Source organism: Humulus lupulus, chromosome 8 (assembly GCF_963169125.1).
Source record: "Humulus lupulus chromosome 8, drHumLupu1.1, whole genome shotgun sequence".
NCBI classification, from domain to species: domain Eukaryota; kingdom Viridiplantae; phylum Streptophyta; class Magnoliopsida; order Rosales; family Cannabaceae; genus Humulus; species Humulus lupulus.
The window spans coordinates 180493027-180507206 of record NC_084800.1 but is presented as its reverse complement, the minus strand read 5'-3'; the positions used below and the strand labels follow the sequence as shown (position 1 = coordinate 180507206).

At 41.8% G+C, this 14180-nt stretch overlaps 1 protein-coding gene across 1 annotated transcript; it reads left to right on the top strand.

Annotated features, from left to right (window-relative positions):
* Positions 1-5584: 5584 nt before the first annotated feature.
* LOC133796305 (uncharacterized) lies at positions 5585-6028 on the top strand. The gene has a single exon (XM_062233775.1). It carries the CDS (start codon positions 5585-5587, stop codon positions 6026-6028), a length of 444 nt encoding a protein of 147 aa, XP_062089759.1.
* The last annotated feature ends 8152 nt before the right edge of the window (positions 6029-14180 follow it).

Sequence of the window (14180 nt, the reverse complement as noted above, 5' to 3'; positions counted from 1 at the left end):
TCACCCCAGGCGCAGCTTGAGCATTGGCTCGGGTCAATTATGTAGCTGCCTCCAGAGCATGTGCAGCTTCGCGATGTCGTCTGTCGGCCTCCTCCTGCTGTCGACGGATCTCCTCGCTCCTAGCGTCCATCTCTCGCCTCTGCTTGGCCATTTCCTCAGCAAAGGCCTCCTGCCTAGCATTGAACTGGGCCAACTCCTCCTAGAACACACTCATGGTCTCTTGGAGCTCCTCAACCTCAGGAGATACATCCTCAAGCACGACCCTGGGCTCATTTTCACGATCTTGAACGCTGGGGCCTTCTGATCTGGCATGTTCCCTGGAGGTGCTTGCCCTCTTGGAGGCCGCGGTGGTGTTCTTAGGCGCCATATTGCTTCAGGGACTGTCTGTCTTCTCTTCAGGCTCTCAATGAAAGCACCAAAATGTTGGCTGTGATTTTAGCCAACGACGTTGAACAAAGGTAAATAAACGACGTAAGAACCCAAGTGGGTTGTTATCCCAAAAATTTGAAAAGAATGACGTGGCAATAAAATTAGCACATGGCATGAGTTATTGGGGTGATCTGGCTTAGCAGTGGCCCAATACACCAGTTAGGAAATTGGACAGATAGTCAAGCCAAATACACCCGACCGAAGAGAATATTTGGTCTAAGGGTTGCTTGGCTCAGACCCCAGGTTTGAAGACCCTAATAATTGATTTAAAGCAAGTCCAAGAAGATTGAAGGAGAGATTTGGATTTTGGTTCAAGGGATAAAAGCAACAGGTCCGATCGGATCTAAGCTTAAGGAGCCTCTTGATATTTTGCTCGAGTATGTCCGAGGTAAACCTCTCAAGGTTTACTAAGTAGTGGCTTGGACGTGTCTGAGGAGAATGACTAAGTTTTAGTCAAGGGGAAAGCCACCTAATGGGCGATCGGATGTGCCATGGAAGAGGTATGCTTGGGCTTGAACTAGGTGAGAAGGAAGAGGAAGGTAGGCTCGGACCACCTTGGTCCGAGGAGAAGATTACAAGGTCCGATCGGACCTTGGTTGAAAAGGAGAGGCTCAGACCATTTTGGTCCGAGGAGAAGGGCACCATGTCTGATCTGACATGCCCATGGGAGAGGAGCCTTTAGACCATTTTGGTCCGAGGAGATGGTATGAAGAGATGGCTCGGACCACCTTGGTTTGAGGAGGAGAGTACAAGGTCCGATCGGACCTTGACTAAAGGAAATGGGCTCGGGCTTGACCGAGGTAAGATGCCAAAGAGGGTGGTTCGAACCACCTTAAGCCAAGAAGAAAACCATTGTGTCCGATCGGACACAATGAAGGAGTATACCTCAGACTTGCCCGAGGTAAGGAGCAAAGGAAGTGGCCTCGGACCACCTTGGTCCAAGGAGAGCCAAACTTACATGACCTTTGGTCCAAGGAGAGCCATGCACATACCACCTTTGACCCACGAAAAGCTTGAAGGAGTAATCAACATGCATGTGAGACTACGTCAAACTTCCCGAAACGACTTCAGTGAGAATTGGTCTAAGCATCCGGGAATCTCTCACTCCTCACTCGAATTTAGGGATCAGTTGTATTTTAAACATTTATTGTAATATAAATATAAGGTGAATAATAAAATATCCCTATGAAAAGGGGATACCAGTTGAGAATCCCAGGTCTATAAATAGAGAGTTGGGAGGATCGTAAAATGACTTTTTGGCAAAATTCAGAGTTAACCTGTGTTCTAGAGAGAGAAAGTGTTTTCCCTGAGAGAGAACCCCTTTTTTGTATTCTGGGATATTTGCACTGAAGAAACTCAGTTGACACTGGTTCATCTGATCTTGAGTGTGAATACAGTAATAAAATCTCTAAGTGGATTAGGCTATTACCGATTATCAGGGCTGAACCACTATAAAATCTCGTGTTATTTACTTTCATTGATAAAAACTGTCTGTTGTCGTTTATAATTCTCTTGAAGGCTTGTCGTATTAGACGTTCTTACGTCGTTGGCTAAAATCACAGTCAACACTATCATAATTGCATAAGATCTTTTCCGCACATGGCATTCGTACGACCAGGCTGGTCGTATGAAGAGATCGAACGTCGTGACACTAGATGTCTTCCTGGTCGATAGTCGAACACGAATTCTGCCAGATGTTAGCCACGTGTACTAAATGTTTGCTATGTCATCCATACTTGTTTTTTGGATAACATTTTCCCCCCAAGTTTGTTTAGTGCGACCAGCAATAAAGAAACTTTAAGGAAACAACCGTCCATATCCCCACGATGTCTGTCAGAATCCCCGTGCATTTTTTAAAATCGTGACATGATTATGTCTAATCAAGCCCTTTCAGTTTTCATCCATACTTGTTTTTTTGATAACAGTAGGAAATCCAGATCTGACGGAAGATTGTTCAGTGGTGACAACTTCTACTGATGTTGTATTAGACACATATTTTGTTGCAACATCAACTGAATGAATAGAGAAGGAAACCCCGGTTAATTCTTCTAGCTCTATTAAAAGAGAACCCTTAACAAGAGTAAAAAATAATCACCATTCTGAACTTATTTTGGGAAATCTTAAAGAAAGTATGGTCACTAGAAAGAGGTATGTAAATTTGGTTCAATTTGTTTGCTTTACTCTTACATTTGAACCAAAAAACATGAAGGAAGCCTTAAACGATGAATCATAGATTAATGCTATGCAAGAAGAGCTAGATCAATTCACAAGGAATGAGGTATGGATTCTTGTCCCTAGACCGAGCCATCTAATGTTATAGGTGCCAAATGGATATTTAAAAACAAAAATGATGAATTTGGTACCATAATAAGAAATAAAGCTAGGCTAGTTGCACAGGGGTACACTCAAGTTGAAGGAATTGATTTTGATGAGACATTTTCCCTTGTTGCAAGACTTGAATCCATAAGACTATTGCTAGCTAATTCATGTGTTCTTGGCTTTAAACTATTCCAAACCGATGTCAAATCAACTTTTTAAATGGGATTTTGAATGAAGAGACTATGTTGAGCAACCCAAAGGGTTTGAGGACCCTCACTTTCCAAATCATGTTTTTAAGCTACAAAAAGCATGGTATCGGTTGAAACAAGCCCTTGGGGCTTGGTATAAAAGATTGGCCAATTTTTGGTCTCAAAGGGGTACAAGAGAAGGGGAGTAGACAAAACACTTTTCATAAAAAATGTTGATATCGATATTATTATAGCTCAAATATATGTTGATGATATAGTGTTTGGTTCTACTAACGATTCTCTAGTGCAAGAATTTGTGAAACAAATGAAGGAAGAGTTTGAGAGGAGCATGGTGGGAGAGCTCAATTTTTTCTTCTGGCTCCAAGTTAAGCAGTTCGATGAGGGAATTTTCATATCACAAAGCAAGTATGCCAGGAATTTTGTGAAGAGATTTCAGCACAATGCATCCAAACCTGCTAAAACTCCCATGGAAACCACTGTCAAACTATCTAAAGATGATAATGGGATAAAAGTCGATCCAACTCTTTACAGGAGTATGATTGGGATTCTTCTATACTTAACTGCTAGTTGCCTAGAAATTAGTTACAAAGTTGGAGTGTGTGCTCGCTTCTAAGGGAACCCTATGGAGTCTCATGTGACTAATGAAAAAAGAATTTTTCGTTATACCAATAATACTCTTGAATTGAGCATTTGGTACTCCAAAGAAACGAATGCTAACCTTGTGTGCTATAATGATGCAGATTGGGCAGGAAACACTAATGATCGCAAGAGTACAAGTGGTGGTTGTTTTTATTTGGGAAACAATTTGGTTTCCTGGCATAGAAAAAAATAAAACTCCATCTCCTTGTCAATAGCCGAGGCTGAGTACATAGCTGCTAGGAGCTGTTGTATTCAACTTTTGTGGATGAAACAAATGTTGGTTGATTATGGGTTTGATCTACAAACTTTAACCATTTTTTGTGATAATACAAGTGCTATTAATATCTCAAAAAATCTAGTTTAGCACTCTCGCACCAAACTTATTGACATTCGTCATCATTTTATCAGGGAACTTGTTGAAAATAAAAGTCTTATTTTAGAATATGTTGAGACTAACAAACAAATTGCATATATGTTTACTAAAGCTTTGGACATGGTCAGATTTGATTCCCTCAGGAAATCCTTGGGGATTTGTTTTATTTGAAATTTCCAATAATTGATTTCCTTGCCTTCCATATGTGATTGTGTAAATCTCTTGTCCCGTTTGGAAGAAAATTGTTGATCATATTTTTCAATTTTTGGAGGATGAACTTTATCATTTTTATACCTTATAAGGAATAAAAAGCATATTTGAAAAAGTTGTAGACCCTCCAATTTATATTTGATCAAACTATTATGTCAATTTAGTATGAGCATTCCTTAATCCAGTTTCTTCTTCAGGCTCCACTCTGGAAAATTGCTACCTATACTGATGTGTGAAAGCCAACATTGAGTAAGTGGGTAACAGGTAATTAGCAACTATATTGGAGGACACTCTACCAGTGTAAAGGGCTACCATCGGTATAAGAGTTATAGCCTCCATTATGGTTACAAATTGAAAAAGTTTACAATTGCCTAACATGGGCAATGACCCTAGCTTCAAAAGGCCAAAAAGAAACGTTGATATGCTTACACATGCACACACACAAATTCCTATTGTCTAGACTGTGTAAGAAATGTTGTAAGACTCATGCACATAATGATTTGATTAAAAATATTTTTTGTGACTGATATATTATTTTTCGAATTATGTTTATCATCATCACTTAGTATTTCAATTATAATTCATTTTCTAATTTTTGAAGAAAATGGTTATCTCGTTTCTCTTCAACATAACTTGGCATTTACATGGACACATATGGTATGACAATTTAAAATTTTAATCTCGACCTTTTTTTATATAAAAAAAATTAATATAATTAAATATATTTAATATTCTTTGTTGACCATGTACTAAAGACAACAAAAATTTGAAACAAAAAAGGAATGCAGTTTATTTGTTTTATCTCATTATATTCTAAATCTTGTAAAGTTTCCCAATTTTGTGGTGTGAGAGAATATTTTTTTAAAATAGGAGAGTTTTTTGGCTTTTATCACAAAAAAAATGGTTACCCATTTTTTAGTTACCCATTTTCGATCTTGCCTCATTTGTTCACCTAATGCTCTCTATATTCTGATTCCCTTTCGCTTTAGGTTCTAAGTGTTTCTTGTTTATCTTTTCAGCTAACTTGTGCCTAGGGTTCTAGGTTTTTTGTTCTTTGTGTGTCTCCATTTGTTTCCTTTCAACAACCCTGAAGACCCGAGTCGTGGTTCCACCTCCAAAGGAGCGAAGTCTCAGAAGGATACCATTGCTGATATGGTTCCCTCAGTCACTCCACCACTTTCAATGTCGACCCCACCTGTCTCTACTTCATTGCCCTAGCTTCCTCTGCTCATCTAGGCCGTCGACCCAAAGCCACAACAAGGAAAAATGCCCTTGCCCTTCTAGGTCCTTAGGGGTCTCCATTGATTGGGACTTCTAGTAAAGGCATGACCTTTCCCGACCTTAATGTACAATATAAACCATCCTTGGCGGTTCCACTTGCCTCACGCGAAGGTTCTGACAAAGGATGCACTCACCTGTTGCAAGTCCTCAACATTCTGTCTCCACTGAACAAGAGACCAAGCCATCTGCCCAAGATTATGAATCTACTCTATCTCTTGATGTCCTTGCCACCAAGTTAAATGGCAAGTGTAAATCCATAAAAGTAAGCCCTAAGCAGACCAAGAAGACCAAAGTCACTAAGGCGAAAGGTACTAGTTCCATTTTTTATTCCACTCCTTTGTACAAATTCAAAAAGAAGGCCAAAATCAATCCTCTTGCGTGCACTTCCTCGAAGGATGTATCTCCAGACAACAAAGAATCTCTGCCTGATCCAGAACCATCTCAGTCTGAATCAATTCAGGAAGAACCTCAAGAAGATGCTCCTCTTGAAGAATTTGAGGAAGAGACAGAATTTAAAGAAGACCCATCAGAAGTCACTACTGTTGCATCTGATCCTAAAGGAAAATAACCATTGGCTTTTCCCGAATTATCTGCCAAAAGCACCAAATGCAAGGGTGCATATGTACACGTCATCACCTAAGCTATCCAACTCAAGGATGGTCCAGCTTCCTCTTGCCTTTACCTGCACCACGTAGCACCCGTGAGCCATAGTCCAGCAAGAAAACACAATAAAGCATGATATAATATCAACAACGATCATAATAACCATTCAGGACTATCAGTCCAAGCAAATAGGTGACAATAGCCAAAAGTCACAATAATGAGCATCGCTCCTTCTAGCCATGTGACGATAGGGTCACCAAGGCTTAACCGATAAGTGATCCTTCCTTAAGTTTGATTAGGACAAGTGCAAGGTGATTAGTCACCAACATAACCTTCCTCACGACTCTAGAGTCGAAACTATGGACAACGTCCCTTAGCCATGTGACAAACGGTCACCGGGGTCATATATCTTGGCTATAGTCATCTGGTCGTAGACCAGGCAAGCGCTTATAAGTTCTTCGACCTTAGGGTCGATCCCACATTAATGCCATGGAGCTATTCAATGCGTGATCATCGACCTTAGGGTCGGTCTGACATTAGTGCCTTAGAGCCACTCAATGCGCGATTCTCGACTTTAGAGTCGGTCCAGCATTAATGCCATAGAGCCATTCAATGCATGATTCATCGACCTTAGGGTCGGTCTAGCATTAATGCCATAGAGCCATTCAATGCATGATTCTCGACTTTAGAGTCGGTCCCTGACTAGTCAGTGTCATACACAAGTAAGTCATGCCGCCAATCATATATCACATGTTCCATATCCATAAACAAGGTACTCAGCATGCTTACTAAACAGGTATTAGTACTGTTATCCAAATTTCCGGATAGCGTTTAGATGGATAGCCTCGGGGAAGGAGAATCATCATATCTTTCACGAAGGGTGGCTAGGGGTCGCGGATGAACAGAAAGGCTTCGCCTCTTCCGGTTAGTGTCTGGCACACTCTTTACAGCAACCGCGACCCGGAAGCTCGTCAGTTCTCCCGCTTGGATGTCCTTCGGGGAAGGTCCTTCCAGGAGAAGCACTTCAGGTTACCTTCGCGGATACAGCTCCGTGCCTCGCACGGAAAAAGATCAGGCGGTCGAGTCACGGAGGAGGTATAGTTGGAATGATACCCATCTGACACAGGGTCCCGCCTGACAGGTCAAGGCCGCACACATCCCAGCGCGCCTAAAAGTGCCTTTTCGCCCACTGTTCCGCTGACAGCCTGGAAAATACAACTGCCTTTTGACATTCCCCATATTTTCATGCAATTATACCTACGTAGAGTCTGGTAGCCATGCTGCTAGAGTAATTGTATCCCCTATTTACGGCTGGTGTAATTAAGACTCACAAAGGCAGAGTAAAACCCTAATCAAAAACCCTAGCTATAAAAACCTCCTCATTTTACGATAGGAGGGACAGAAGGAGAACTCTGTGAAAAAATCTCTTTAGCTTCATCTTCCTCAAGAGAACCCGAGAGAAACATTGTGAGTTTGGGAGTTTCTTGTACACTAGCCATTTTACTGTAATTCTCTACAAGTATAATAACATCGACTCGTGGACTAGGGCTCATTAACGCCTGAACCACGTAAAAAACCTGTTTGTCTATTTATATTTCTACATTTCTACAGTTCTTATCTTTCTATTATTTAGTTTGTATTCGTTTCCGAAAAACTCGGTAAACAAGTACAACTAGGACCATGCACAAACACAGAGACTTAAGCTCTGAACGATATCATACTCAGTATATGAAGCATGTCCCAATCACATGTTTCTCATGCATCATATGCAATATATCCAGCAATCCAACATGCACCAATAACAACCATACATGTCACGTTTAATAGTCAACCAACATGCATCAAGAATAGCCATGCATGTCATACATAATAATCAACTGACATGCATCAATAATAACCACACATGTCATACTCATTAATCAACCAACATGCATCATAATAAACATGCATGTCATACATAATAATCAACCGACCTGCATCAATAATAACCATGCATTCCTCATATACACAGGGTGCAGTTTTCTTACCTCAGATTCGAGCTAGAACGATTTAAAGAACGACCCTTGAGAACGATCAACCTTTAAGCCCTTAGCGGTCACCTAGTCATAACCAAATATAAAACCTCATCAAAATGAGTAATTAAATACTTCCAAACCCAACCCAAGCCTCCGGAACATCGAATCCCACTCAACTAAGTAGTAGGATCGATCCTAGGCCCTTAGAGTTAAGTTTCCATCACAAAAACACACTTTTGGGCAATTTTTCCCTTAAGGGCCACGGCCCTACATGGACCATGCCGCGGCCCGCCCCCCTGGCAGAGCCTTCTCCACCTTCCTTAAGCTAGGGTCGCAGCCCAACTTCGCACCATCCATTTTTCTTCGTTTTTCCACTTCTAAAACCTTCCAAAAACCCATCTAAACATCTCCAAATCACCAAATCAAAGTTACCAAACTTCCCAATGGTCCAAAACCACCAAAACCTAAAGCTCAAACCAGCCAAAAACTCAACAATTGCCAAATTCCAATTCTAAGCGTAAAAACTTAAGAAACTCAAAACTTAACTTAAAAACAGAGCACACCATTAAATTCATAACTGGAACTCACCTCAAACACGGTTTTGAATCCCCTTTAATGAGTGAAACAAGTCCCCTAGCTGCCACCTTTGATTTCCTAGCTCAAAACCTCATGATGGCCTCAAGAACACCAAAGAAGGATGAAGGGAAGGTAGTGTACGGGAAGGGAAGAGGATAACCTCTGTTTTATCTCTGTTTTAATCTACAACTTTCCACAGCCAGCAGCCTTTAAATCATATATATCCAAAACCCAAAATGACCAAAATACCCTTAATCCAATAAAACCTCTAAACCATTTCAAGGGTAAAATTGGTACTTTCCACCTATCCCGTTAATCATAATTAACGTTTCCCAATCCCCACTAATCTCCATATTCCCAAATACCAATAAATCATATCCCATTACCATTTAATTCCTGGTAATGCTCTAATCATTAAATTCACCCCGAGACTCTCCCCGAGCCCCGAACTTAAACCCGTTATGACTAGACCGAACACTTACATCTCATGATCATCTCATGTCGATTAGTTCGAACCAATCCACCTTATAGTGTGGCTATATTAATTAATCACAGTCATGCACCCAAAATATACAATTACGCTCACAGTGGCCAAATTACCAAAATACCCTCACAGTTAACATATGAGCCCATATGCATGCATTCACAATCATGTAATAATATAACTCACATAAACATGCATATAATCATTAAATACTATAATAAATCAATTATGGCCCTCCTGGCCTCCTAATCAAGGTCCTAAACCTTATTAGGAAATTTGGGGCATTACAACGGTGCTTTGTTATTCTCGACAGCCTATCTTTGGCTGAGTTGAGCACCACACCCGTGAGGTCATCTCTTGAGGCCTCTTCCCGGCGACCAGCCGCATGCTGGACGGTGGATGCTAGAGGTTTAGGGTCGATTGGAGCTGGTGGAGGAGTCTGTACGACCAGAGACGAAGGATCTAGGTTTGTTGGAGTTGAAGGGGTTGCCTCCCTAGTAGGAGTTGGTGGAGGAGTTGTCTCCCTCGTTGGAGTAGGCGCAGGAGGGTCGTCTGTTCGAGGCCTCTTCACGGGGTGATTGTTGCAGCCCTCCCCAGACTGGCGCTTGTGGGACTTGTTCTTGCTCGCTGATTTTGTGTACAAGTCAAAAGCGCGTTCGGCAAGCATGTCTGCAAAAAAGAAACAAGCGAACAGTCAGGCAATATAATAAAAGGAGCTTGCTAAGTCTGTAATGCCCCGAATTTCCTAATAAGGGTTAGGACCTTGATTAGGAGACCGGGATGGCCATAATTGATTTATTATGATATTAAATGATTATATGAATGTTATTGTGAATTATATTATTATATGATGATAAATGCATGCATATGGGTGTATTTATAATTATAAGGGCATTTTGGTAATTTGGCCTGTTGAGGGCATATTTGTATATTTGGGTGCATATTGCAATTTGTGAATGAGATTTCATTATTATGGATATATATTCAAGCTATGCGGCATGAGACGATCTTATATTATGAGTTAGCGGTTTTGTCATAACGGGGTCGATTATTGGGTAATAAGAATGTTTATTTGATGATAAATTGGGAGTATTTGAGGTCAAGAGTAAATTCTGGAAGTTTTGACTATAATGTCCCCGGGGGTGTTTTCGGGACCCCGAGCACTAGGTTTTATTTGAAGTTACTTAAGCTTGAAGTAGCTTGTCAGATAGAACGTACGTTAGAAAACATTTCCTCTCTCCTTCGTTAGCTCATTTTACCGTTCGAAGCCTTTTTGAAGAAATCTCGAGTTCTAGGAGTCAGAATCAAGCGAGGATCGAGGCATAAAGATCCTAGGAAAGATTAGAAGCTTCTTAACCGAAGGATTTGATGGAAAACAAGCCAATCGAATGTAATCTAAGTTTAAGTTTTGAGTTTTGAGAGAATCTAAGCTTTGAATTGGATTTTGTGAATCGTTGCGTCTGTGGTTCGATTGAGCTTTGGGTTTTGATGGTTTTGGGCCATTGGGAAGCTTGGGAACTTTGATTTGATGATTTGGTAATGTTTAGGCATGATTTTGGAGGCTTTGGGATGTTGAAAATCGTGTTTGGGGATTGCTCTAGGTTGGGGGCCGCAGCCCTTTCTTCTGGAGTGGCTGGGGGCCGTGGCCCAAGGTGCTAAGGTCGCAACCCTTGAGCAGGGTTGAGCCCGTTTGTGTGTTTTGGCCCCGGGAACATGGTTTTAGGCCTCGGGATTGTTCCTGCTACCCGGATTAGTGGGGATTGATGTCCTGAGGCTAGATCTTGGTTTGGGAACCCTTGATTATCATTTTATTGATGGTGTCCCGTATTTGGTTATGACTAGGTGACCGCTAAAGGACTAAGAGTTGATCGTTCTCAAGGGTCGTTCTTTTATTCAATCTAGCTCGAATCTAAGGTGAGAAAACTGCACCCTGTGTATATGTGACATGCATGGTTATTATTGATGCATGTTGGATTATTAAATGTGCCATGCATGATTATTGTTGAGGCATGTCAAGTGGTTAAATATGATGCATATGATGCACGAGAAACATGTGATTAGGACATGCTTTGTATATTGAGTATGATATCGTTCACAGCTTGAGCCTTTGTGTTTAGGCATGATCCTAATTGTGCTAGTATTTGTTAAGTAAGCATGTTGAATGCCTTGCATTCGAATATTGGATATGTGATATGTGTTTGGTAGCATTGCTTACTTGTATATGGCTCTGACTAGTCAGGGATACTGACCTAAGAGGAAAAAATGGCATAGCATCATGAACGCAGGGCCAAATGAAGATTAGATCTAATCGATATCAGTGTTGAATGGTTCTAAGGCATTAACGCTGGACCGACCCTAAGGTCGATGAACTTATACGCGCTTGGCTAGTCTAGGACTAGTTACTCAGAGCCAGGGCCTAAGGCCCAGGTGGCCGTTTGTCACATGGCTAAGGAATGATGTTCCAAAGTTATGACTCTATGGTCATGAGGAAGGTTATGTTGTTGACTAGTCACCATGCACCTATCCTGTTTGAACTAGTAAAAGTTCACTTGTCTGTTAAGCCCTGGTGACCCTATCGTCACAAGGCTAAAGGGAGCTATACCCAACTCAGTGACTTTTGCGACGGTCACCTATTTGTTTTGACTGAAAGTCCTGGATGATTATTATGATAATTGGTTGATGTGTTATACTCAACATTACGTTTCTATTTTGGGCTAAAAGCCCTGGATGACTATTATGGTCATTGGTTGATGCGTTATACCCAACATTACGTGGATCTGTTGCCTGCTGGAATAGGGCTATATCTGCTAGGCGTGTGCCTTATGACTTCATGACATGTTATAACTGTTCATGAGCATATTAAGTTTTCTTGATGGGCTTCAGCTCACGGGTGCTATGTGGTGCAGGTAAAGGCAAAAGAAAGCTAGACCATCCTTGAGTTGGAGAGCTTAGGTGATGAAGTGTACATATGCAGCTGCTCGACCACCACGACCGAGGTTTGAAGGGGAACTAGGGTTTAACCCTGTTTTGTCGCTTAGATCGGCCTGTTGTAAATATTTTCTTGTAGTAGACTCTGAAATTATGTTTTTGGGATCCCAATGTATATAATAAACGTTCTAATGAAACGTTACATCTTAACCAAAATTTTTAATCCCTAAACCGCTAATCATACTTAGTTACACGATTTTAGCCAAATGACTCGATTAGCGAGTTTAGCACTATTTACAAGGCACACCATAACGGTCCCTGGAGTTGGGGCGTTACAAAGTCTATGAAACAAGGACAGAGAAATTGAAAGTATAATACCCGAGCTACAATTACTGGTCGCTACAAGATTTACTTTACTAGTGCTACACTCACTCTCTGGCCTGAAGAAGTCTGAATTTAAAGCATGAGGGTATTTAAAGTTGCCATCCCCACCGAAGAGGTGACAGGGGATGGGAAGACTATCTAAAAGTGTAAAATCAGTATCGTTCTCATCTGATGACTCAAGAATAAGCTCTGTGGCCTTCTTCTTTCCCTTCCCTGGTGGGGTCGGTGCCGCAGCAGGTCGTGGGGAACCAGTTGGTTCGTTGATGGTCACCCCAGTTGCCCTCCTTGGAGGAGGTTATGACACATCTTGTTGCTGCTCGGGAACCTCAGCGCCGATGGCACTCCCTGCAGTAGTTTCCCTCACATCCTGGTGAAGAGCCAGAAGGCCGACCAGTCTCAGATTGGCCTCTGTGACCAGATGCTTGACACTTTTCTCTATGTCGGTCATGCTGGCCAGGAGGGCTGATCGGACCTCCATGTCTGGAGTGGGTTCTGGTCGCAACCAGGGGCCTAAAATGCACTAAATTTCTAAGGGAAATGCAGGAAGACTCAAAGAAGAAAAATATACGACTAGGGGTGCAAAAAATTTACCTCCTTGTGTGAAGGCCAAGTTGTTCGCAACCATGTCAGCAGTCAGAAAGTACTCCAAATGGTACTTCCCCACATTCGAGATAAAAGTAGTGTCAGTCAGGAAAGTGCGACCTGTTTCCTGGTGGTAGAAGTGGAAGAACCCTGTGTTTTCCTGGTTGGGGTTGGATTTTAGGTCGAACAAGTAGTTGACCTCGTGTGGCGTAGGGATCGACCACTTCTTATGGCTATAAAGGATATAGAGTGCAGAGAGCATTCTATATCCGTTTGGGGTGATTTGAAAAGGAACAACCCCAAAATAATTGGCCACTCCTTGGAAAAAAGGATGGAGAGGCAAGATCGCTCCTGCCTCGATGTGATATCTCGACCAGGTGCTATACGCGCCTCCCGATAGATTCGCCCTTTGGTCTCTGGTGGGTTGGACTAGGGTCACCCTAGGGAGCCCATACTTCTTGATATAATTGGCGATCATCCTAACTGTTACTCGACTAGGAGGGGCGACGTACCATTCGACATCCGGTCGAGTGGCACTTCGAAGTTGGGCTTGAGCTTGGATTCCTGGCTCGGGAGTACTCTCAGCTCTGCCGCTGGTCGAGGGAATTTCTGAATGTGGGGCAGGTTGGTGTTCAGAAGGTTTATTTTTCTTTATCTGGGCAGTGGATTTTACTATACCCATGGCTGGAAGGTTTGACTGAGGTCTGTTGGGTGGAGTTCGAGAAAAAGGGATGTCCGGAATAAGTAACGACGACTGTTCTGCATCCACGAGCAGTTGAGCGAGCAGGTCGTCGTCAATTGGTCTCTCACCTCCCCATGGATCTTGCATCAAAATATGTGAACAGAAAAGGGGAGATGAGAACTTAGTCTAAAGACTTGTTTTGAATGTAGGAATAACGTTGCTCGCGTATAAAAGTTAAGCTTTTATGCGACCAACAACATTTTCGCGAAAACACGAAGTTTCTTACGAGCAGTTTGAGAAACAATTTAAAAAGTGGAAGTAAAAAGTTTTTAAGGGAAAACTTTTTCAACTCCGAGAGGGCGGGAAAAACCCAGTTTTTCAACTAGCTTAAAAATCGAATTTTTACTTCGATTTTACGCCATAAATCTACAATCTCGACTACCAAACTGACTCCTAACCACTATGA

Excerpts from the sequence above, each read along its gene's own strand:
- LOC133796305 (XM_062233775.1), top strand. The coding sequence starts at position 5,585 with ATGCACTCACCTGTTGCAAGTCCTCAACATTCTGTCTCCACTGAACAA.